Here is a 26,780-nt window from a genome sequence, read left to right on the forward strand (position 1 = left end):
AGTATGTGGGTATTTTTGCACTTTGTAATTTTTCCTCAGGTACCCGTTGACCACGAACGCTGTAAAGGGTTCGAAACGTCGGGATGTATTATAAATTCAATATACGCGATATAATCCGTTTTCATAGTTTTATTTCATGAGTAACTATCGCGGTAACCGAAGACAATATTAATTAATACTTGTTGGAATGCACGAAGGTTGATATTGGGCTGTAGTCGCACGCGGCAGTTGACGTCTGGCGGTCAAAGGGTTCTCTGATAATTGTATCAGTTGGCATTGGCCAACGTGTTAAAAATGATTGGAATGTGTCTCACCTGTCCCACCGCTGGGTTGAATAGCGAGAAGTTGTAGTCGTACGTGAGCTCCTCGTCCGGCTCGATGTCCCGCAGGGCGAACAGCGCCATTCTGAATGTGCCTGTTAACCGTACTCAGTAACATTAATATAAGTATATTTGAGGAGTCTTTTCAAAAGGGTTTTTCGTAGAGAAATAAACCCTTTTAAAAAGACACTCCTCATTTAGTGACCTGCACCTGCGACAAAATAATTGCAGTCATTTTTCATTTTCTGCCTATTTTTGTTAAACTTTGACATTTTACTCATGTCAGAAAGATGCTTACAACAGTGTTTGGTATTAAAACCTTCACGCGCCTTATGTTATTCGTTTTCTACTTAAAACAATGACATGTAAAAAATAATGTCACTTTTCCGATTCATTTTGTACTGAAGCACGTTATTTGATATTAATAAAGAAGCATTGGAAAATATGTATTTAAATCAATAGATTTCATTATATATATACATAAACCACTTCATTTTTGGTCCTACCTGAGCCGACAGTGCGTAAATAATAATATTTGTAGCAACAGTTACACACATAATGACGGACACGGAAGAATATAAAACGTTAAAAAGTACGAGAAGTATAATAAAAGGTAAGGTGACCAGAATCGTAAACTACGTTACCGGATTGGATTCATCCGACAAAGATAGTTTAAATATAGAAGAGATAAAGTTGAGATGTGCCGACTTATCTACGCAAATGGAGAAGTTCGATCAAGTTCAACAGGCAATTGAGCTCTTAGAACAAGACGAGAAGAAAGCCGACGAGGAACGATCGATCATGGAGTCCAGATATTACCATACTAGAGCGCTCATTAACAAACTGTTGGAGAGAAAAGAAGAGGACGTCAAAGCGAAAAGTCAACCGGTGTACAAACTCCCAAAATTAGAGCTTCCGACATACAGCGGTGACATACGCGAGTGGCCTGCGTTTAAAAACCTGTTCCAGTGTGCCATGGACGGAGGAAACGTACCAGAGCTGCAACGCATGCAATATCTGAAGAGCTGCTTAAAGGGCGAAGCTGCGGGTTTGATTAACTCCCTTCTGATTCTCGACGGAAATTTCAGAAAAGCTATGAGTATACTAGAAAACAGGTATGAAAACCAAACTATTATTGTAAACTTTCACTTAAAGAGCTTTATAAGTTTTCCTATACTTAACAGATCTAACATAAAAGAGTTCTTAAATGTATTGCAACAAAGTTTAGATTCTCTAAATGCTTTAAACCTGCCAGTGCAGCAATGGGATGTACTTTTAGTTTATATAATTACTCAGAAACTAGACAATTCTCTGAGGGCGGCATGGGAGTTGACAAGGAAAGAGACTTCATTTCCTACAATAAAATAGTAAATATTTTAGTTAATGTAATGTACTAATTTCATATAGCCATAAGTTTACTGCATGTTCACTATTGTTCACAGGTACAAGACACTTATATAAGTTGTGGTTACCTATAATTAGATAAGCATCAGTAATGATTGTTATATAGATTTAAGAGCATGTAAGATGTATTATCTGTTGGTAATCCTAAATAAAGAAAATAAAATAAAGGAGCTTTTAGATTTCCTTAAGCTGCGTGCAACAGCATTCGAGCTTATGAATGACAAATCTGATAAGTATCCTCAATCCAAATCAACCCCCAAGCTCGTACACGTATCTACATCTGACGATTGTAATGACATATGTACTCTTTGTCAAGGGCAACATAATATAGCTAAATGTGTACAATTTTTGGAAATGCCAGTTGACAAACGCATAAACTACATAAAATCCAAGTTTTTGTGCTACAATTGCTTACAGCCTTACACTGCCAAACATAAATGCTCCAAAAGGTCGTGTTCTACATGTCACGGTAAGCATCATAGTTTGATTAATCTTGCTAACCCTCCCTCTAAACGCGCGAACATTGCTATCGCTACAGAAGCTACAGCTCAACAGCAGCAACAGTCAGCTACGACTTCAATGCAACAGCATTCTCTGCAACAGCAGACACAGCAACAATTGCCACAGCAACAGCTACCACAGCAACAGCTAGCACAGCAACAGCTACCACAGCAACAGCTGACACACAATACACATAACTTAACGCAACCGACAACTGTCAGTGACGTTACACATACACAATGTCAACAGAATTTTGTGACGCCTACTGTAATGCATGTGGTAAACGTTAGTAAACAGATTCTTTTGTCTACAGCGATAATAAATGTACAAGATGAGACAGGATCATGGCATCCTGCACGTGTCTTGTTGGACAATGGAAGTGAAATCCATATGGTTGCTCACAGGCTTCTCAAGAGGATGAACAGTAAGCTATATCACGATAACCATCATATATACGGCGTTGGCGTGACAGGTAAGCAAACGCAATTATGTATGAAAGCGAACATAGCTTCTAGACATTCTGACTTTACAACGAGTCTTGAATTTATTGTCATGGAAAAAATAACCCTTCCACTACCTCATGTACACATAAACACAAGTACATGGAACATTCCTGCAAAAATTAACAAATTGCTTGCAGACCCTACATTCTACGAACCTGGTGAGATAGACCTTCTTATAGGTGCTGAATATTTCTATTCATTGTTGCTAAATAATAAGATTAGCCTAGGGCCTAACAAACCTTTACTGATAGAAACAGTTTTTGGTTGGGTCGTTGGAGGTCCTCTCAAAGAATGCGTATCGGGCACACATAAGACACATGCCGCTCATATTGCTTTACATATTGTTGACTCGCCTACGACTGATGATTTATTAGTTAGATTTTGGCAGCAGGAAGAGGTAAGTCCTAAAGTCGTGTTTACACCGGAGCAAAAATATTGCGAACAGTTATTTCTTGACACAACAGTGCAAGCTGAGACTGGACATTTCGTAGTCGAAATGCCTATACAAAACGAAAAGGTTCAAGATTTAGGTAATTCTTTTCAAAAAGCCTATCGATGTTTATTAAGTCTTGAGTCTAAGTTTCAAAAAGACCCCACGCTCTACACATTATACAAGGCGTTTATTTATGAATACATTGAGCTAGGTCATGCCGAGTATATTGATGACTTTCAACACACACAAGTGCCACAGTGCTATTTGCCACATTTAGGTATTTTAAGGCCAGAAAGTCGCTCTACGAAATTAAGGACGGTTTTCAATGCGAGTAGCAAGACGTCGTCGGGATTGTCCCTCAATGATATAATGTTAGACGGACCGAACATATACAATGACGTACTTGACATAATACTCCGATTTCGAATGTACAAATATGCGTTCATTTGCGACATAGTGAAAATGTTTAGGACTATTTTGGTCAAAAAAGAGCAAAGGCCGCTACAAAGAATTTTATGGCGAGATTCGAAGTCAGAGCCTTTAAAATGCATTCAGTTAAAGACTGTAACATACGGTACAAAATGCGCGCCTTATCTAGCATGCCGGACTCTGCGCATGTTAGCTGGACAACACAAAGAAGAATATCCAAAAGCCGCTGACATTATCGAGTCTGAATGTTATATGGATGATTTCCTATCTGGAGCGGACACTCTTGAACGGGCGCAACAAGTTTGTAGTCAACTCATAGAAGTTTTACAAAAGGGAAACTTCGTTCTTCATAAATGGACTACAAATAAGCCTCAAATACTTACAAATGCTGTATCTATAAATGATGACACATACGATTTTACCCCTAGCGAAGCTGTCAAGACGTTGGGAGTGAAGTGGTTACCACAAAGCGACATGCTTACTACAGCTATTCCAGAGCTACAACAGTTCGAGCTTACAAAAAGAAACATACTGTCTGCAATAGCAAAAATATATGATCCTATTGGCATACTAGCGCCAACGGTAATTATAGCGAAAATCCTCATGCAAGACATTTGGAAAGCCAAGGTTGATTGGGATATGGTCATTCCAGAAGACCTACAAAGAATTTGGCTAGAATATCAAGCTAATCTACCCGAGTTGCAAAACATCCAAGTCCCTAGATATTATTTCTCAGATATACCAACATGGATATCCTTGATAGGGTTCAGTGATGCTTCTGCGAAGGCATTTGGTGCTGTTGTTTATTTTAGAGCCACATATCCTAACAAAGAACCCACCTGCAGTCTTGTTATGGCGAAGACAAGAGTCAGTCCAATCCGTCTTCAATCATTGCCAAGACTTGAACTATCTGGATGCTTATTGTTAGCACACCTAGTTGACAAGCTGAGAAGAGCATTCAAAGAAAAATTCAAAATACATGACATTGTGTTATTCACAGATTCGCAGATTGTGTTACACTGGATTAAGTCGCCATACAAGAAACTTCACACATTTGTGTCCCATAGATTAATGGAGATTATAGAATTGACTAAGTCTGAAATGTGGAATTACGTCAATACAAAAGAGAACGCTGCTGATTTACTCACACGAGGAGTTTACCCACAGAACCTACAGGGCAACTCACTCTGGTGGAACGGTCCAGATTGGCTGCTTCGAGATCCTAGTACATGGCCAATGACGTCATCACCTGTAATCACTGACAATGAGCTGAAGATTGAAGTGATCGAGCCACGCACCGCTCATACTGTGACTCAACAAAATACACAGGATGATTTCTATACATACTTTCAGAGACATTCGAACTTTAATAAACTGACTAGAGTGTTAGCTTACATGTTTAGGTTTATAAATAACTTACGTAACTTGACTAAAATTGTGTCTTTTCTCACAACACAGGAACTGAAAAGTGCACACAACTTCATAATTCAAACGATTCAGCGTGTACATTTCTCTAAGGAGTACCAAGAGTTACACACATTGAAATCACATATTATACAGTCCACAAATAATATAAACGTAAACTCGAATAGTACTACTAGTGAGAATAAACAAACTGACGTTCGAAGCTTTTACACTTACAAGTCAAGCCCCCTACGTAAGCTCAACCCTTTTCTTGATGACGATAATATTATTCGTACGGGTGGTCGTATTCAAAATGCTAACATACCTTACAGTCAAGCACACCCGATAGTGTTACCAGGTAAAGAACACGTGACAACTCCATTAATTGAACAGTTTCACCTTCGTTTGTTGCACATAGGCATACAAGGCACACTTTTCGGACTAAGGTTAAAATATTGGCCAATTAACAGTCGTATGGAAGTCAGAAAAGTCATACATAGATGCGTCCGCTGTGTCAGATACAATGCTGAAGCCTGTGAGCAGCAGATGGCTAGCTTACCCGCTCCAAGAGTCACTTTAACACGAGCTTTCTTACATGTTGGTGTTGATTTTAGCGGAGCAGTGTACATTCGAAATTCTATGCTTCGAAATTGTAAGTACATCAAAGGATATATATGCTTGTTTATATGTCTGTCAACTAAGGCAATACACCTAGAGCTAGTTACAGAATTGTCTTCACAAGCCTTTATTTGCGCCTTGAAACGATTTATTAGTCGAAGAGGTTACTGTACGCATTTGTACTCGGATAATGCTACAAATTTTAAAGGAGCAAATAACGAGCTTCATGAATTGTATCAATTATTTAGAAACGATAGTTCATATAGTCAAGTAATAGACTATTGTAATGTCAGTTCTATTGAGTGGAAATTTACGATTCCTCTCGCCAGCCACATGGGTGGAATTTACGAGGCTGGAATTAAGTCTGTTAAAAGTTTACTGAAAAGATATTTAGGTAATGTCAGATTGACTTATGAATTTTTTTATACAGTTCTTGTTCAGATTGAGGGTATTCTGAATTCAAGGCCTTTATGTTCAGTTTTTGACATTCCTGATAATGATAATATTGTTTGCCTAACACCGGCTCACTTCTTGATTGGTTCTCCAATTTCAGATGTTCCTGAGCCTAGTATTGTTGATAAAGCAGAAAATAGATTACAAATGTATCAAAAAATTACTCAAATAAAACAAAAGTTTTGGGTACAGTTTTATAACAATTATTTGAGTGAGCTGCAACCAAGAAGCAAGTGGCTGCAGAGAAGGACCAATTTAGAAATTGGACAAATTGTTTTATTGAAAGACGAAGCTACTCCACCTGCTTGTTGGCCGCTGGCTAAAATAATATCTATTCATAAAAATGCATCTGATAATTTAGTACGGTCAGCCCAAGTCAGAACCCAGAAAGGTGTTTTCATTAGGCCAATAAACAAAATTATTTTGTTACCTATTAATTAGCTAGAATATATATTTAAGTTCATTTTCTGTTGAAAGGGCCGAGAATGTTTGGTATTAAAACCTTCACGCGCCTTATGTTATTCGTTTTCTACTTAAAACAATGACATGTAAAAAATAATGTCACTTTTCCGATTCATTTTGTACTGAAGCACGTTATTTGATATTAATAAAGAAGCATTGGAAAATATGTATTTAAATCAATAGATTTCATTATATATATACATAAACCACTTCAAACAGCAAACCACACATTGCACGCGAAAAGCCAAAATTAATATGGTAAACTTCCGACGTTTTAAGGGTTTCGTGCACATTTTTTGTACTGATCATAGTAAATGCGGCACTAGATTATCAGGGCAAATGCCCTGCCGGTCATTTGTTAGAAAACACCAGTAACATCAAGTCAATTCACTGCCTCTTCTACAAAAATATATCCATAGATGATTCGGAACAAACGCTATCACAGTCACAAAGCAATAGAGCTAATGCTGCCGTATCGGATGAGATGAGCATAATGGAATACCGTCAACCGTCAATAGGGACAAAACTTAAGTTGTGATTTACCTGACAATTTCTGAAAAAAAAAAAAAAACAGAAATTGTATCATACAAAATCGACTATTATTTTCAATCACATAATACAATTTGTGTAAGTATTTTCTTAGAAATTATCAGGTAAATTACATTATAAGTTTTGTCCCTATTCATCCCGGTTGACGGTATACATTACATCAGGATCATTAGATTGTAGGAAGGTATGGTATGTATGTACGAGTATGTATTAAGCCCGTGCCGTGGTGACTCACCGTTGGCGGTCCACTTCTGCATCTCGCAGTTGGGCCGGCAGGAGTGGTTGACGAAGCGGCCGTCGCCGCCCATGCGGTGGCCGTCGATGACCAGCCCGCCGTCCAGGTGCAGGCAGTAGTGGTGCGTGTCGCGCGCGTAGCGGGTGGCCATGCGCTCCTGGTACAACCAAATTACTCTGTTAAGCCAGGCCTCGGACGTAATCGCGCGACGCTGAACCATGCGACGTCAGGTCTTCGTCTAATACTTGCTTGCTGCTGACTATCACAAGCGCAAGTACTTTTACAGCCAGAAGGGCCAAAGAATATAATCAAGAGATGTACTCATACCTTGAACTCCTTGTCAGACACCACCTCGCCCACGTACTCGAGGATGAAGTCCCCGGAGACGATGGGCTGTTTGCACCGCACGCCCCAACCCTTGTTCTCCGTCATGAACCGCTCTAAAGCGACGGCCCACTCGTGCCGCTGGATTCGCTGATTCTTGCACAAGTCCCTGCAATTAATTTAGTTGAATTAATGTTACTACAAAAGAAAAAGTTGTCACTGACCCCAGGAATTGATGCCGTCAAGAGAACATATAGATGAATATCCTGAGTCGCCTCGGAAAAAAAAGTGTTAAGCAATGACCGTCAGTAACGGGTTATACAGGGAAAACATGTAACTGAACTAAGGTGGTATTAACGGCATTTTAAATTATGTGCCGTGACATTGCAGCCATCTCCATGACGAAAGTGAGATCGTAATAAAATCTTCGTGTATTATTTGTGATTAGAACTCACCCGCAGGGGCACAGCTGCGGGGAACACTCGGCGTACACGAGCCGGTTGATACAGTCCTCGTTGCAGCGCGAGTTCGGCGCGCAGTTGCACGCCACGCTCTCGCATTCCTCCGCTGACGGCTTCACGTCATAATATACGTCTGCAACAATATCATTTAAGGTTATATTTAGGACCATAAAAGGGCTATTGGATCGGGTATTTGATATCAATAACTTTAACTCCTGCCTTGGAGGGTTACCACTCTGTTCCGGTGTGTCTTATAGTTACACGAAGGCAGCACTGGTTGGTTGTAGTGGTGCTGCCACCAGATGTCGTAGGGTAATGCGTAGTTTAGTGTAGGGCCGCACCCAGCGCTCGCAGTAGGGTGGCGGAGCGAGCAGCCCGGAGAGTATTACCGCTCCGTTCCGGCTATGGCATGTTTCTAAACACAGATGCTCACTTGTGCGGATCTTCTTGTAGTTCCACGAAGGCACTGGTTGGTTGTAGTGGTGCTGCCACCAGATGCCGTAGGGTAAAGCGTAGTTTAGTGTAGGGCCGCACCCAGCGCTCGCAGTAGGGTGGCGGGGCGAGCAGCCCGGAGGGTATTACCGCTCCGTTCCGGCTATGGCATGTTTCTAAACACAGATACTCACTTGTGCGGATCTTCTTGTAGTTCCACGAAGGCACTGGTTGGTTGTAGTGGTGCTGCCACCAGATGCCGTAGGGTAAAGCGTAGTTTAGTGTAGGGCCGCACCCAGCGCTCGCAGTAGGGTGGCGGGGCGAGCAGCCCGGAGGGTATTACCGCTCCGTTCCGGCTATGGCATGTTTCTAAACACAGATACTCACTTGTGCGGATCTTCTTGTAGTTCCACGAAGGCACTGGTTGGTTGTAGTGGTGCTGCCACCAGATGTCGTAGGGTAAAGCGTAGTTTAGTGTAGGGCCGCACCCAGCGCTCGCAGTAGGGTGGCGGGGCGAGCAGCCCGGAGGGTATTACCGCTCCGTTCCGGCTATGGCATGTTTCTAAACACAGATACTCACTTGTGCGGATCTTCTTGTAGTTCCACGAAGGCACTGGTTGGTTGTAGTGGTGCTGCCACCAGATGTCGTAGGGTAAAGCGTAGTTTAGTGTAGGGCCGCACCCAGCGCTCGCAGTAGGGTGGCGGGGCGAGCAGCCCGGAGGGTATTACCGCTCCGTTCCGGCTATGGCATGTTTCTAAACACAGATACTCACTTGTGCGGATCTTCTTGTAGTTCCACGAAGGCACTGGTTGGTTGTAGTGGTGCTGCCACCAGATGTCGTAGGGTAAAGCGTAGGGCTGCGCGCGGCGCCGCACCCAGCGCTCGCAATACGGTGGCGGGGCGAGCAGCCCGGAGGGAATTACTGCCCCGGCTGTCGGTACGGCTTTGGTTTTACCCAATGGTTTGTTACTAAAATAAATGTTTAATTATTGTAAATATGCTGTATTTTAAAGCCAAATGACAAATCTTATGAACAAATAAAAATGCCTTAGTTATTTCGCTATATATTTCAATTAAGGGGCATGGCACACTGTGTCCGAATCGCACGTCGCTATAATACGCGCATAGCGTTCTCGCTTAAACTTCGGAGCGACGTGCGAATCGGACGCAGTGTACCATGCCCCTCAATGCAATACAAAATACGCGGCTGATATCTATCTGCCGCACGTGTGTAAGAACCATCTATCACATCAAAGTACTCATTATATCTCCTCGCGCAATAAAGTACTCGTTTCAACCAATGATATTTATTAAGGCTGTATGGTAAAGCTAAATGGATTCTAAAAATGAAGTTGAAAAGGGAAGCTGTTTGTTCAGAAAGCGAATTACGTTCTTTCAATTACAATATAGAAAGAGGTATTATTGTTACTTACTCTTCCTTATAGTAGTCGGAGAACAAGCCGGCGACGAGGAACTTCTTCCTGAGCCGCGGGTTCCGCTTGGACACGGGCTTTTCGCGGTCGCTGCCGGCCGGGCTGTCGTCGCGCGACGACGCCACCCGCTTCTTGCTGATGATGCTCTTCGACAGCACGTCGATGCTCTTCTCGAAGTCTATCTCTTTCTCGTTCAGCGGCAGCGGGTCGTTCTCGTCGTGGTCTCGCATTGTATCCATCGATGGCTCGCGAGATTTGGAACGCGGCTTGCGACTTGTGACCGTATCTAGTGAACTTTCTCGTGAACTCGAGTAGACTTCGTCGATTTTCTTGTTCATTTGACACGAGCGAGACTTTCGCCTTGTTGTGATAGAGGGTTTAACCGATTTAGCCGGTGTTTCTTTCGGGGTTTCCACCTTCTGATCGGTTTTGGTTTTGCTCTTTCCTTCTTCATTAGTGTTGTCCGAACTTCTAGTTAATCTCCTTTCGCAAGGGTACAAAACGGCCAAACTCGATTTTGGTCGCAAACCTACTTTGCTGTTTTTCTCGACGTTTTTCCTCTTGGTAAGAATTTCGTCAATTTCTTGAGAGGGAGACATCGCTCGGGTCTTTCGCTTCAAGCCTTCCATCTGGCTTGCCGGCCTATCGGCTTTCAGGTTTAGCAAACTGAGCGGTATGCTGTCTTCAGGGTCGTTACCGAGAGAGCTAGTCAGCGACGGTATGCTGTCTGTCTCACTCATAACCTCCCATTTATTCACGTGATTTTTTATTTCCTTATCAGTCTTAGATTGTTTTAGTTGTAGAGCCGGAGCTCTCAAAATGGATGAACCACTGCTCTTTTTAGCTGTGTTGGGGGTCAATGTACTGCCAGCAGTTTTATTATTGTTTTCATTGACTACCTTTCCTTGCAATTTTTCAAGAGCCACGACTGTGAGGCGAGCCTGCTGCCTCGGACATTCGTCTTTATTTAGTACAACCTTGAGTTCCGGCTTGTTACTAGTTCTTTCCAAGAAGCTGTTCATCGCTTCTCCGTCTTTAGGCACTCTGTCAAACGCGGAGTTGTTATCAGTGTCCTCGGATGTCAGATGGCTGTCAGACGTAGTCGCGTTCTGACTATTATTAGGATCCAATTTCTTCTTTTTCCTCTTGACGCTTGGAAAACCAGTTCTGTTAATAGCTTTCCGCCTCCTTGTCTTTTTCTTCATAGTGTCCCCTGTTTTGCTGTCGCTGGAATCAGTGACCTCAGGTTTCTTTTCTGGTAAGTTCATTTTCTTCATACACTCGGCCATAGAAAGCTTCTCAGCTTGAATCTTAGGGACCAGCAGTTTAGTTGATAACATGGAGAGTTTGCTTTCCTTTATAATGTTGTTAATGGTTTTCTTTTTCTTTTTGTCACGCCCGTCATCATTCTCATTGTTAAGATTTCTTTTGGGTTGACGTAAGTTGTGGCTACTTGTCTCCTGGATTTTATCTGATAATACAGACGCTATAGACTCCCCTCGCTTCGGCCTTATAATCGGTTCCGGCGTCTCGGAAATTAAAGGTAATGGGATTTCCGACTCGGTATCTATCGGCGTAAGGAGAGACGCTATACCTTTGCTGTCTGAACTTTTAGATTTTAATTTAGATTTCGCATCTCCTAATGCATTTGAGACGCAGATAGACGACTTCGGTATTTGATCTTCCAAATCGACTGACGGTTCGAAAATGCCCGTTGGTTTGTCGATGTTGACAACTGAAGACTGTTCGGCAGTCAGATCCGATACTTTTGTCTTTTTTGTGTCCATTACCTTCCCTTTAGACACCGGGGATTTAATAACAGTTGCTCTAGTGCTGACTTGGGCAACTTCCTTTACTCTGCCTTTGTCGTCTAATGACTTAACTGGATCTGAATTTACTTTTTCTTTTTCAAGGATACGGGATTCTATTGATTTCCGTATATTGTTGTTCAGAAGTGTGTCCAACACCTTAGTCGCTGCACTTGGATTTATCTTTGAAACTAAATTACTTGTCAGGCCTTCTAACCTATTTTTCTTACGAGTCATTATTTCTGATTTCTGGGCAGGCAGTATTGAACTCTTATACAATGAACGAGCTGACATGCTCTTTAATGGATCGGAAGTGGAATTGTTCGCGGATGTTTCATTAGGAGGTGATACGGATTCAGATGTCTGGTCTTCTTTTATCTCTTCCTTGGAGTTGTTTTGATTGACGTCTTTACAAATATTTGCGGCGGCAGTTTTGTCTTCTGCTAACTTTTTAGATAAAGATTGTACAACTTGGTCCAAACTAGAGTTAGATATAATCTTGTCGGCCTCTAGTCTGTGTCGCTTCTTTGGTGTTACGATAGGTGCCGTGTGGCGAATTGGAGAAGCTTTTCTTTCCGATCTGGGAGAAGAAACTCTGTGTGTGTCCATTTTCAATGTTTCTGTTTTGATATCAGATTCCTTGGTTTTAGGCAATGATTTTTCTAAATCATGAACTATTTTGTGCACCGCTTTGAGCTTTTCCGATGTTTCGAAAATTCTTTTGGATAATTCTGATTGTTCTGCACTTGGTTTCTTTATAGAGAGTTCATCGTCAGTTGCGTTCATGGAATTTGGCGAATGATTTTTACTTAGGCACGGACTACTTTCGTCGACTTTTACGACTAAGTTATCAGTGACAGAGCTGAAAGTAGTTTTTGACACCTTAACTGTAATATCAGAGTTCTGTAGTTTGGTGTCTTGACTCACTGCTGAAGTTGTAGCACCTTTGACATTATCAGAACCCTTTTTAACCTTCTCGTGTGAAACTTTTGGTTTAGGAGATTCTTGGTGACTGTTACTGCGCAATTCGCCCATGCAATCTGTCTCTGTACACAGAAATTGTTCAGGATTATTTCCACTTTTCAAGTTTTCATCAAACTCAGCTGTAACTAAACTCAAACTTAAGGAATTGCTTGTGGATGAATTGATGTGGTAATGTCTCTTTTTAAGAGGTAATTTGTGCTCATTGGTGTCCTTACCGCCCTTGCTTTGAGATTCTGTTAATTGTTTTTTGTGCCTACGTTTCGTAGTGAGTGTGACTGTTTCCTGGTTGTCAGATGTCTTTCTTTTTTTGGAACCCCTTTTGACTAGTTTTGGGGCGGCTGCTGGTTCAGGCGGAGGCTTGTCAACAGTTTTTACTGGCGGCGTGCCAATGCCTGTTATTAATTTTGGTGCAACGTGACACAACTTGATAAAATTGCCTATTAAGCTGTCCATGTCCTGAGTGAACTTTTGATCTATCGTTTCTATAGATTTCGTATATGACTCTCGACATCGTGAAACCGATCTCGATCGATGTCTTCTTCTACTTCGATGTCTATGTTTGTTCTCGGTTTTGATGGTAATTCTAGACGGCCTTTCGGAAGGTTTTAAATTGATTTTGGGCGGCGCTAAAACTACAGTCCTTCTGTGTTTCCGAACATGCAGCAACGGTTTCATCTGCGTTTTCTTGACATTCAGAAAAACGTTTCTGGTGAGTGATTTATTCGGAATGTAGCTATTTTTGGCGCCTTCGAAAACATTAGGAATTTGTTTGGCATGGCTTTCTTTTTTCGTGCTTTGTAAGAACTGTGTATTTGAATTTTTCAACTTTTTCGGAGACGTTTTAGAATTGCTTTTAGATCCGTGTGATTTCGAAACGGTGCAGATTGGCAGCGCTCCAAATTTATGCGTAAATGTCGGTTTCAGTCCAGGCAAATGTCGTCCAGAATGGTTTGATTTTGATGGAGACTTGAGTAGGGTATTGTTGTTATTGTGGCTAACTTTGAATATGTTATATGTAGTGACCGGCCTCTGCAAGCCACTGAACACCGGGCCCGGCGCAAACGGGTCCGAGGAATTCAATCGAAGTACATGTTTACGGTTCATTTTAGAGAAACCAAAGCTATACTTAGATTGCACTGGGTATTTAGTACAAACACTGACATATTTAGGACTAGCGTTAGGTTTCCTCAAGTAACTTTCACAATCTGAGTCACTTGAACTGTGGCCAAGAGTGAGACTACTAAATGTTTTGTTAGCTAATGATATAATCTCTTGATCGGAGACAAAATGCTTTTGATTTTTGTAATAAGACCTGTCCCTCACTGATCTCGTTTTCTTGAGTTTTCTCATGCGCCGTCTCATGCTCCTGACACTGTAATCCGTTTTGTACCCGGACTTGTCACTCTTGTACCCAGATTTGTGGTCACTTTTGTACCCGGAGCGATAGTAGTCGCTCTTGTAACCCGATCTACACCCGTAGTCACTTTTATAACCGGACTCCATCAGCCTGCTGCAGCTCTTATACGGTTTGAACTCATGATCGCTTTTGTAACCGGACAAAATATCTTTGTATTTGGGGTTTAGATCAATTTCTTTCCACGTCGGGTCCAAAGGATCGTCGGCGGCGGCTTCGTTTTCACTCTGATTATCTCTCCACGTGTTGGTGAATGACTTAGTATTCTTCTTGGGAAGGTTCGCCAGCTTGCTGTTAACTTCTTTACGTTTGGCATAAACCCCGGATAAAACGGACCTGTTGGCCGGTGCAGACTCCTCATCACTGTCTGCAGAGTCGTAATGGTTTTTATCTTTAGTCGCCTTGGGACTTTTTGGAGTTTTAGTTTTGTTTACAGGTTTCCTCCCGACCTTTTTTCTAGGGGGATAAAGCACTCGGTCAGTCGCGTAGAGCATTCTATCAAGTGCGGCTATGTCTAATTTGTGGTCATTTTTCTTAGCCTTCTCGAACTTATTTTGTTCTTGCTTTAATGGGACTGGTGAGGGCGCTTCCGTTTTGATTTGTTTAATTTCATTTTCTATTCTCTTCTTCTGATATTCACTATCACTGGAGTCGGAACGCAAGTGCGCAGTATTTCTACTCGCAGATTTCGATCTCATGTTTCTCCTTTCCCTCGTGTTGTTTTCTTTCTGCACGGACTTCCTGCTCTGCCTGCCGTGTGGCTCGTCGATGTCGTGGCGCCGCAGCGGTGAATGTGAAGGAGAATTGTGATTGGAAAGTATACCAGAGTCGGGGGAGACGTTAGGCGGATCATTATTATGAAAATCATTCATACCGATTAGTACAGACTTTCCTTCTCCATGAGATTCTACTGCTTTACTCCTGAAATCGTTTGCAGGTTCTCTGACTTTCCGAGGTCGCCCTCGTTTTCTTTTAGATTCTACAATTACATTCTTAACATCTTCTTGAGATTCAACAGAATTTGTGCTGATTGTATCTAATTTCTGAGGATCAATATGACTCATTGGATTTAGATCAGAACTAACTACAGATAAAGAAGAGCATTTCAACATATCACTTGCGGTTCCGAGCTCCGAGCTACCCTGTGTAATATCTATATTCATAAAGTCATTATTATCCACGCAGTCTTCGAGACTTGGTGGATTAGGTATTGATATCCCCACCGACTCCGACACTGAAGTGATCTCTTCGAGATCTTGATTAATTTGCGAGAGCTCCTCCGTTTGTTGGGGGCTCAGATGCTGTGTGGGGTTTAAGAAGTTAGTTGCTATAGGCGGTATATCAGGCAAGGTGTTTATTTGGCCTAGAACGCAGTCGCTGACGGTGCCGACGCCCTCGATGGGGTTCGCCGGCAGCGCGCAGGCGAGCGGCGCCGCGACGGTGGGGATGGGCGTGAGCGGCGCGGTGCTACTGCTGAGTAGCTGTGTTTGCGCGTTAAACTGTTGCAACAGACTAGACGCGTAATGAGTGGTGCTCGGGTGCGGGACGCCCGGGTTAGAGCACTCGTTTTCCGAGCCCGACGAGTCCGCCGTCGCCCTCTGTATCGCAGCCGTCACTAACTGCGGCGTGAGCTCCATTTCGCTGCTCGACCCGTCTCCTGAAATAGACATGAAATGTCAGCGACTCGTAGACTTGATACATATTAGGAGGGTGTGTAGTGCAGTACTCACCATTGTCGGCCATGGACTTCTCATCGTTGTCAGCTGCTGCGGCGCCGACGAACGCGGGAAAATTGGGCTGCTGCGTCGTGGCGCTCGATGTTTGTTCCGGAAATAATTCCGCGAGGTCCGCATCATCAATAACCTAGAAACAAATTTCATGTTAGCGTCATATCGAGGTAGATACGTTTTTTTGTATAATGTAACGGTTGTGTTCACAAACATCTTTACAAGCTAACGTTTAAAAAATATATTTACACGACCCTATTGTCAGTGCCTTAGAGGCGTGAAAATACATTTTGCCGGACACTGGTCCGTAGTTAGTGAGTGTACGCTAATACAAACGTTACCTGTAGCTGGCAAGCAGCGACGAGGGCAGCGCTGGAGTCGTCCGGGGAGGCGTGCGCCGAGCCCGCGGCCTCGGCCGAGTCCGAGTCCGAGGACGACGAAGACGAAAAGGAAGAGGACGACGACGTGCTGCCGCTGACCGCGCTCTCCGGCGTTTGTGACGCGAACTGTTGACAAGACTGTACTCTAATACAAACGTTACCTGTAGCTGGCAAGCAGCGACGAGGGCGGCGCTGGAGTCGTCCGGGGAGGCGTGCGCCGAGCCGGCGGCCTCGGCCGAGTCCGAGTCGGAAGACGACGAGGACGAGGAGGACGAAGAGGAAGAGGACGACGACGTGCTGCTACTGACCGCGCTCTCCGGCGTTTGTGACGCGAACTGTTGACAAGAAAATGTTTCAATTAGTCTTCATACTTTAATTTAAAGTCACTTATCAAAAGATGAATTGAATGAAAATAAACAAGTTTGGGAACAAATCAAATTATTTTATTATGTTTTTTAAGTAGTTTTTCACATCACCAATTCGAAAAAGGGCTTTTTCTTCCCTGCTAGGAGTGATCAAAGTAACACTTTTCTATTTTAGGACACTATTTAACAAAAAATTGCACATTATTTTTTTAGCTTAAATATTTTTAAACATTATAATTACCTCATAGGTGGTGTGAAAAGCAGCATGTGCCACATGTCAGCAAAATTATTTCTCTTGGGCGTAACACACTTGAATCCCTCACTACGCTCAGGATTCTACTTTAGAATCCCTCGCCACTCGGGATTCTATTATAGAAATCTTCGCTTCGTTTAGGATCCAATGTGCGCCCTCGCCGTAAATATTATGTCATTTTGCTCCCTAGTGACACAATCTACTATTGTATGTACATAGATCATACACAGATTGATTGAGGTGTTTAATTATCCTTTCTGTTGAAGATTTTATAATGCAATAATGAATTTCTAAGATAAATATTAGAATACAATATACGAGTAAGTAGGTATATTATTGCACCCAACATTATAGGCGAGACAAAAGCTCACCGTCTCCGCTGGTTCGGCCACGTTTTGAGAATGGAGGAGGATCGCGGCGTTAAAAGGGCGTACTTGGGACGCCAGGTGGGGCGGAGGCCGATCGGACGTCCCATGTATTGCTGGGGCGATGCTGTTGGAGTAGATTTGAGCGCTCTGCATGCCGATAACTAGCGGGAGATGGCACAGGATCGAGACGACTGGCGTATACTCGTGTCGGAGGCCAAGACTCATTTTGGGTCGCTGCGCCATTAAGTAAGTAAGTAAGTAAGGTATATTATATCTCCCTTGAGTTTTGTATACTCGTATTGCGACATGGATTACCCAACCTCGTATATTTATAAGTAAGAATGATCTTTAATCCGAACAATTAAGTTTATGGAAATGAAATCTATACTGATGTCATGATCGTTACCTTGCATTTTAATTCGCAAACCACTGGTAGGTAATTACATTAGGTAGGTAGGTAGGTACTTTAAATTATTAAAGACGTGAGCGGGTCTTATTGCATTGCAAAAAGATACGCGAACGACCCTGCGTAAACTTATGAGCCTCAAACGCAAAAATAAATAAAAAATATTAGAGCCACAAAGCTAGTGATATCAGTCTTATACTGGGTGATTTTGGGTCGTGGGTGAGTGTCAAAAATGTGTTAAGATGGTCATAAACTAAACTAAACATATTTTCCCATATTCAACCACCAAAATGTTGTGGACACCTTGAGGGCAGGGTATTTTTTTTTTTTCGATTTTCATATCATTCCAATGGGAAACCCTGTTTAGTATGACCATCTTAATACATTTATCTACGCAAATATCATTAGTGCTCTAAAATGCGTTCAGAAACCGTAGGAAATAACCAGCATTATTACAACTTACAACCAATTTTACTATGAGAACTTTCTTGTCTGTGGTAGTAGGTAAAATATGTACTTTAATTTTTTTTATGAAATTGGAGGCAAACGAGCAGACGGATCACCTGATGGTAAGCGATTACCGCCGCCCATGGACACCCGCAACACCAGAGGGGTTGTAAGTGCGTTGCCGGCCTTTAAGATGGGAGTACGCTCTTTTCTTGAATATACAGTATCGATTTCTGTAAGGTTACGAGCTCAAATTAGAAACAGCTGTCAAGACTTAAGTGGCTGTACATAATTAGGCATTAAAACACTCGTGCGATCCTTTTAAGAAACTGACTACGTTCGTTTTTTAAACCCACACTCGTATTTTGATGCATTTCATTAGGTTTTGACATTCCGGATCGTGACCCCAAAATCACCCAGTATAGATTAGAAACCAAAAATATCGTGTAGCTTAGGTAATTCTTGGAGTCAGTCATAATCTGAGCAAATCAAAGCCGTAAAAGGCAAGACCTATATTTCGTTAGTTTAATAAATATCATTATTGCAAGTTAGCGAGTGAGGTGAGTGCAATTGCCGAGCGGCGATTTGCCACGACAGAGGTGTTGTAATGACGCAGATCACTTACCTATTTGATAGAACCTATTGGTTATGCGCAAATTGCGTAATGGGAGAAATAAGTGATGACTGCGCAAGACATGGTGCATTATTCTACAGTCAATATTTTTTATTTAAGTCAATTGTCATATCATATGGTTTAACGGCTTCCTAGACTAGTCGGTTTCGAATCCTGGTAGGGGCACGGGCATTTACTCGTATTTGTGTGTTTATCACAGTTATTTGTTCCCGAGTTATTTTATTTATTTACATAACACTGGAAATTTTCTTAAAGCTAGACTTACAGTTTCCTTAATGAAAATATTTTAACATCATGTTTAATAAAGTTTCTACATGGGTGTGTGGGTTATGGGTGTTTTCTATGTATTTAAGATTGTCCTATAATATTTATAAGTTTATTTAAATGGCACATAGCTACCAGGATGCCATAGATAGAGGTTGGGAGAACAGAAGGCAAGCGTAGAGGCTAGTCTCCAACTAAGTGGACCGATCAAAAGGAAACGATTTCCTCTAAGCATTGCTTTTATGAAAGAGGCGTGATGAACAGAAGCCAATGGGTACATTAGGGACAAATTATGAACTTCAAATGTAGATTATCCAGTGACAACAACGATCCTCAGCCGTGAGGGAACGACCAGAGAGATTTGATGACTGTAAGTCTTATTACGAGCCTATGAGGGGTAGTCTACGTATTATATGGCCCTAGGTGACCGCAATACACACCAACTAGCCATTCAAATCTCATATGCGGCGACATAAAATTTAACGACTGGCTATATGTTCCTTTAAATGGTATTGCCTATTAACATACTTGATCGCGGATTATTAAAATGACAATACCATTTAATTAACAGCTGTGAAATCCATTAATCGGAACAGTGAACACCTGACTGTGAGTATAAATTTAGAGCGCCCCACATTCTTAATAGAAGTTATAAATATCTTACTCTATTTCAGTTCAGTAAAGGATTCGAAAAAACGAGAGTGAAATCATTAGTGTTGATTATCGAGTGCTGACAGGCGTGATCATATTTTAATGCTCCGTCAATTTCAATCCTAGATCGTGAGATGCAAGCCTTAGCGCCGTCGAACAGTCTCAAGTGGGAATTTTGAGCGTAAGCAGTTGTAGTAAGTATAAGGTATAACGACAGTAAGCTACCTTCGAAAATGTATGAACATTGTTCGACTTGTAATATCTGGGGGCTTAGCCAAAATCACTAGCGTACATCGATAAACGCCAAACGAAAAGTAATTAATACAAAAATATTACTTTGCAACTGGCTATTTTTACGTTACGTATACATTAGACGTTCCCCTCCCCCGTAAAAATCGGCAGAATTTTTTGTACAGAAAATTACAGACAAGGCGTCTCCGTTTGGTTTTATCCTCTACGATTCGGCACGTGTTTCGCCTCTCTACGAGGCATTCTCAGGAGATGCTGGAGGTGTTGACGGCGGTCTGACGCCTAGCAACGGAACTGATTGGCTAGCACGTTATCTTTTCGCGGATTAACAAAGTAATATTTTTGTATTAATTAATATGGATTTCCGCAAAGTAACGCCTGATTCTATTCATTAAATGAAAAATAAATATTTATAGGGATGACAGATGCTACGAAAAGTCACGTAATCATTTCCATACATTTATTTATTTAATCTTTATTGCACAATACATGAAGGTACAAATGGTGGACTTAATGCCTTAAGGCATTCTCTACCAGTCAACCAATGTGTTAAACCAGAAAGATTATTCAAGTTTCGTTTGACGTTTTCCATCAACGATTGTTATCATCTTGGCGAGATTTCTTGAAGCAACGACTTCTCGCCAAGACTAGTGCTGGACTTGTAGCGTGTTAAAATAAAATAACTTACTTTCATTTAAAATCTAGTAGGTACTCTGTATTATTTTGTACCTACGTACCTAGGCAATGAGTAAACGCTGGGTTATTCGGAGTGTTGTTTTTACTATTAAGGTAGTGGCGAGGGTGCTAATCAATAAGGCGGAAGGGCGAACAACCCTCTGGAAGGGGTTGAGCACATGTCGCGTGGCCGACGGCCTTATCACGGCCGCATATCAATCGCCGTGGAAACTACCCCATAAACTTATCATACGTGCAGGTTTACTTGCAACTAAAAATGAATTTATAAACAATAAAAACTAGCCATGGTTAAGGTAAAATTATTACCAACAGGCCAGCTTTTATGATATCACAATTGCAGTTTTGATATTTTATATCCAGTTCGGATTTTGATGTTGGAATTTACTATAATACCTACTCGTAACAGCGTTTGTTCGAATCATACATACATCTGTATGACACTAACAAACTACGTTAAGGCAAAGTGGATTCCCCACTAATCCATAACATATCTGGGATGATGGTGTAGATAAACTTTGTTTATTAATTGCCGCCGTTTTTTTACACAGAACGGGCGATTATTTTTAAAAGGTTAGGCGTGATGACAGACAATATCTGATCTTACGTTTCAATCCTGACCACGACAAGGGCGCAAGTAGGTGGTCCATTACATTCCCAATTGTACACGTATTATTTCGCAACTCGGCTGCCACTCAGAGCTGCGACTAATGACGCGATCAGCATAACTGTTCCGATCGAATAAGGCCTGGCGAATTCAAACACGCATTCGAATCAGAGCTTTCTGAACCATCTGGGGCATGCAGCGAAATAATACAATTGCTACATAGACAAATATGAAAGCTCTGAGCATTTGAATCGACAATGGGATAACGGTAACACAGACGGCGCCGACACGAATATCACATTAACGGGCTCGTGATCTGCGGAGATTTATATCTGACAGCGGGCCTCAAACAAACAATATGCTATCGCCATCGCATACATTACGGTCTTCGGTGTCGATTTTATTCACGATCGCTCCTAGCTAACAAGCGAAACTATGTAAAAGTTATAGCAGTGCTAAGAAATCTTACATCTTGGTTGGATGGTTGTAGTTTTAACTTTCAATATACGTATGTATAGGTACATACGGCTACGGCTAATAATAATATGATGTACCTCTACATCTCTTAGCGTGTGAAAAGTCAAGAAAATCTCTGAATACGTCGGTAAAAATCAGTAAGTGTTGGATATGACGTTCGGTATAGTTAAGAAGTTCAATCTTAGGCTTTATTTTTCGAGAAAAAACTGACAGAATAATAGTGCAACGATTGATAACTAATGAAGCGCGAAAATCCAGACCATTTTGCAAAAAAAACTAGCATCAATATAATACATCTACCAATTTAGGATGAAATAATGGAAAAAAAAACAACAAGACTCCAATTTAACCAAGTAAAAAGCTGTTCTCGGCAGTGTCGTTGACGCAGTGACGCAACAAAAACTATCCTTGTGTTGAAATTGTTTTTGCTATTAACTACGAGTGTGGATGTCGACAATCGACAAACAGATCGTCGGGTCGATGACCGGGAAACGCCGGTAGAATAACAGACGAAATTATCGTTTATTGAGGTTCGGAGATGATATTAAATAAGTACGTAATGAATGAGGCTAGAAAGCACTTAGCACGCGCAAACACGTACCGCGCATAATTGAGCGGTTTCTAGCGTCTGCGAGATGTGTTAAGGTGCGTCCTCATTTGTGTAGCCTCCGGGTTAGCATGCTCAATTGACATGTTCCTTGCCTTCGGCAAGTCGTAGCCAAGATATATTACAACATCTATGCTCGATACAAGTGGAGTGGAGAGCTACCTTTCACATACTTCGTGACTTTAACAAAAGATAGTAAAAGGTCGTTTCTATTGGCTCAATGTTAACACATAGGTAAACGAAAGTTGACCTACTTGGCCAGGCTCAAATCTGCGATTATTTATCTTCGATAGCTATTGTATTCCTTAGCACTCAGGTAAAAAAATCCTGAATATTGGGTTAGATTGAGTTTTGTTTACTATTATCTTTCCAAAATTGGAACGTGTTGGTGGATTCTGGATTGAATTCCAAGCAACAAATCTTAGGGTACAATACAAGAAATAGGTACGGTAACTGCTGAATGAGAAATCGTTTCGCACTGGTGTATAGGACGTCGGACCGGGCCGTGAACTTGACCGCCGCGATAGGCGATAAACAGCCGCGGGCGATATCAAATCGCGCGATACAGTGGGAGAAAGGTCGCTCTCAAATGCCGTATCCACAATTCCACAGTTTAACATTGTTTCGCCTGTTGCGCTCCATTTTTATTTTCAATGTGCAGATATTGTATTAAGTGAGTGGGAAGCGTTTCGCGGTGCGGTAGGGCCGTGAACTTGACTGCCGTGATAACCGATCGGTGCGGTGTCGGCGCGCAAAGAGAGAGGTCGCACCTAAATGTCATTGTCCGCCAATTGCGATTACACGGTTCGTATCTGCGGCAGATAATTATCAGTTAAGATTAATAAATTGCTACCGAGCTTGAATATATTTTTCCTTGTTATTTAATGGTAATCGAGAGGATTAATCTTTCGGAGCCTGCCCTTTGCGACTAAAATGAAGACCTTGAAACTCGAAATATAAAGGGCACTATGGGACAATGGGAACCGAATGATCAAAAAAAAGTAATCATTGATTAATAGAAACATTAGAAACCCTTGCACCGTAAGACTATTAACAAGCACGGAAAAGCACTGCTTTTGAAAATGGCCCGAGCATTCAAGTCGGGAAGTAATCGAGCCACTCTATTATTTTGATAAGGTTATGTATGTATGTATGTATATACTTTATTGTACATAAAAAATAACAAAACTGTTATCCAAATAATAAGCTAGGTAGGTAGGCGAGAACGTGGCGAGTGGTCTAAAAGGGCACATTCACGTAACACTCGGTAGTTTGTCAGCAGCGTGCAGCGGTTTCATAACGTCCAGCATATCTCCAGAGACGCGGACCGGCTTCGCGGCAGTCATTCACGCTAAGCACCAATCATACGAGCATTTCACAATTTAAAATGTTCCTTAAACAAATGGGTAAAAGGATTGTAATCCTACGTAGTTTATGGACGTTGGAAACTTTTTGCGAACTAGAGGGTTCCGAGGCCGAACGCTCACGTAATTGGTAACGATTATTAAGAGAATTTATATTCGATAAGTTGACGGGTTAAGTCCGAGATACGATTGAAGTTAAACAGGGACATGTTTACTTGCTCGGTTCGTTTTGTAAAACGTGCCTGATTAATGGACTTCAATTTTAATTCAGTACAAGTATAATTATCCCCTGGTATTTGGTATTTTGTTTAATAAGTTCGGTTCTTGGAGAGAATGGTTTGTAACTTTGTACTGCGGAATTTTTTGTACCTATTTGGTAGTGAATGTGATACCTGTGATCATTTTGAATTGTTTGATCTAGTGTTGTTATTGTTTCTGTTATCGCGTACCTTTTGGTGTCAAGCCTGATTTAAAATAACACCCTGACGAGTAACAGCGGAAGTCAGTGAAGTGAATGGAGTGAAAATGCCTCATCACTGGCATGATTCTTGCAAAACATGTAACTAGCTAGACCGCCTATACGATTAATTTAAACGATTATACCAAAGGAAAAAAAACATAATTACATATTATGTAGGTACAGAAAAGAAATTATTACTTTGAAACAAATGAAAAAAAGGTCTAGTAGTTACATATTATCCCTTATTGAGCGTTCGTCTTTGTATCTGAACTACATAAAACCGTAATCGTGTCCAATAAAGTGCTTCGATACACACATACTTTCATAATTACGTTCCTTTCAATAGTACAATGCATCGCATCGACATCACACAGAGCGAAATTCTCGATTGTGAGAAAGGAATCGCGCTTGGCCGGTTTTTTCTTGGCTATATACTAACAGAAATACTTAACTGTCCATCGCTGGTCCTTATTTATTTTCAATAAGGTTTAAATTGTCAATGGGGAGATGGTGGGTAATCGGCCACTACAAATACGGCCGCATCGGCGACTATCTGACATCGACCACAGCGCTAATAGGCGATTCGCGCCCATTTATTTTCATTCTTTTGTTTTTTCTGTTACACTTGCTAGCACCTACGCAACATCTTATCTTAGGGTTGTAACCTTCGGGAACTAATAACGATTTACCCTCATAGTAGGAAAAGTACCTACATTTACTAAATAGACTATTATAGTACTTACTGAAATTACCATTTTGATATTTGTAATGTAACCCATCAAAAAACGAAGTAAAAAAAACCCCTAAAAAAAATACACAATATTGTGTTCATTTAATTCGACTTTGATGACATTTAGGACGACTATAGCGACTAAGCAATATACAATTATATTATTATCTAAATACATTTAATTGAACAGAAGCACATGTTTTATTAACTATCTCGACGCCTAAAGATAATAAACCAGAGACCCATAAAATGCGAGGTACCTATAATTAAAATGAAGAAGCTCAGTACCACATAATTACAATTTGATTTGTGGTCTGACTTCCACTGTGATAGTAGTGTACACCAATCAATGAAGATAGTAACTGGTTAGGTTTTTTTTCCCCCTAGATATTTGGATATCCATTAAATGAATAAAACTACGGTTGTAAATTGAGCGCTTCCGTCAGTGTTAATGATAGGTCAAAGGTCAGGTCTGGATTTCAGACGGGCTGAATGACTTGGAACTTGTGGATCAAAAAAACGTTGACTATAACTACTTATGCTATCGCCAGCTGTCACACCAGAGTGAACGACTGTTCATATCAATATCAATTATCTGCCGTAAGAATTTAACTTTGCAACTTCTGGAATATAATTTCAGTAATATTTCAGAAATTTCACCAAACACATTTTTCTTGTAAAATTCTGCTAAGACGGGACCATAATGGCTGTGGCTGTAATAAGTTATCAGATCTCATGTCGAGCCAAGCTTCTAACTCTACAAGCCCTAACTTCACAAACTACGCCTTAGGCAAAATATGTAGTATTTCTACTCATCAAAGGGTACCACATTACGTCACAGGCGTCACATGTATATTAGCCACGGCCGGCAATATCTTGGTCCAATGTGCATTGCGTCTCACTCTCTCACTAAGCAAAATGTGAGATGCAGATACACATTGGACAGGCGGAATACCATCCTAATGAACGACCCCAAAGCTTCTCAAAGACGCATCTAAGACGCAACCGTCTACGGGTCTCCCTACATATGTCGACGCGGAATCGGCAAAAGCCGATAGAAAAAACCTTTAGGTCTGCGCAATAAGAGCGAAAAATTCGTCATTCGGCTCGGCTCGCATCGGCCGACGCCTGCCGACGTGACGACGCCTCTTTCGCTCTTATTGCGCAGACAATGCACACATAAAGGTGTTTTTCTATCGGCTTTTTCCGATTCCGCGTCGACATATGTAGGGAGACCGTTACGCCTCTTATTATCCCGAAACTTATTACTATTGTTCAAAGCGTAAATTTTCGTACGCTAATGTTGAAACTGGGTCGGGATGGGTCGGAAACTCCCTCTCACAGATAGAGATAGAGTGAAAGAGCGCTGTTGGCTAGACTACGCTAAGCCTCGTGGTAGCCCTGACTGTCCGGCGGTTGATTGTACTCATCAAGGCTCCGCGCTCAAGGACGCGTCTACTGTCGATCGACTCTTATTATTCCCGCAGACACATCTCGTTTTTGTCCAACGCTCATTTATATTCATGATGTGTATCGCTTATATCTATAAATTATATCGCCGATAATCTTAGTTTACTCTTATGGAATTCTTTAATCGTTAGCTCATAACTCAAGTTAGTTGCGAATTATAATATTGGTGATAACTTGATGAAATAAAAGTTGTTTATCTAACTTTAAATATTTGAATGATCAACCGTCGATGTGTATCAGAATAAGTTACAAAACCTGTATAATAAGTAAGTACCCGTCAGTTTATTTATATCGTGCTGGACTCAATGCATACCCGCACTCCGTCTCCGCAATGCTAGCGTACTTTTTACAGGGAGCAAAAAACGAACAAAAAATATTTATGCTCTATGAGTTCAACCACCTCCATATTTTCGAATGTAAACTCATTGTCTATTACACGTTTTTTGTTACACTCGAGCAG

The 26,780-nt window shown here is 41.4% G+C and overlaps 1 protein-coding gene across 1 annotated transcript in view; it reads right to left on the reverse strand.

The window, feature by feature from the left end:
- The window catches only part of LOC134748797 (histone-lysine N-methyltransferase ash1), an 86,704-nt gene that overhangs the window by 14,532 nt on the left and 45,392 nt on the right, over positions 1-26,780 (reverse strand). The window contains exons 5-12 of the mRNA XM_063683587.1: positions 16,437-16,610; positions 15,899-16,031; positions 9,963-15,825; positions 9,302-9,498; positions 8,091-8,229; positions 7,639-7,804; positions 7,312-7,468; positions 315-415 (exon numbers count right to left, since the gene is read on the reverse strand). Coding sequence (XP_063539657.1) covers positions 315-415; positions 7,312-7,468; positions 7,639-7,804; positions 8,091-8,229; positions 9,302-9,498; positions 9,963-15,825; positions 15,899-16,031; positions 16,437-16,610 — 6,930 coding nt within the window. The remainder of the gene's footprint in view (positions 1-314; positions 416-7,311; positions 7,469-7,638; positions 7,805-8,090; positions 8,230-9,301; positions 9,499-9,962; positions 15,826-15,898; positions 16,032-16,436; positions 16,611-26,780) is intronic.

The sequence above is a fragment of the Cydia strobilella genome, chromosome 17, assembly GCF_947568885.1.
Source record: "Cydia strobilella chromosome 17, ilCydStro3.1, whole genome shotgun sequence".
Classification (NCBI taxonomy): domain Eukaryota; kingdom Metazoa; phylum Arthropoda; class Insecta; order Lepidoptera; family Tortricidae; genus Cydia; species Cydia strobilella.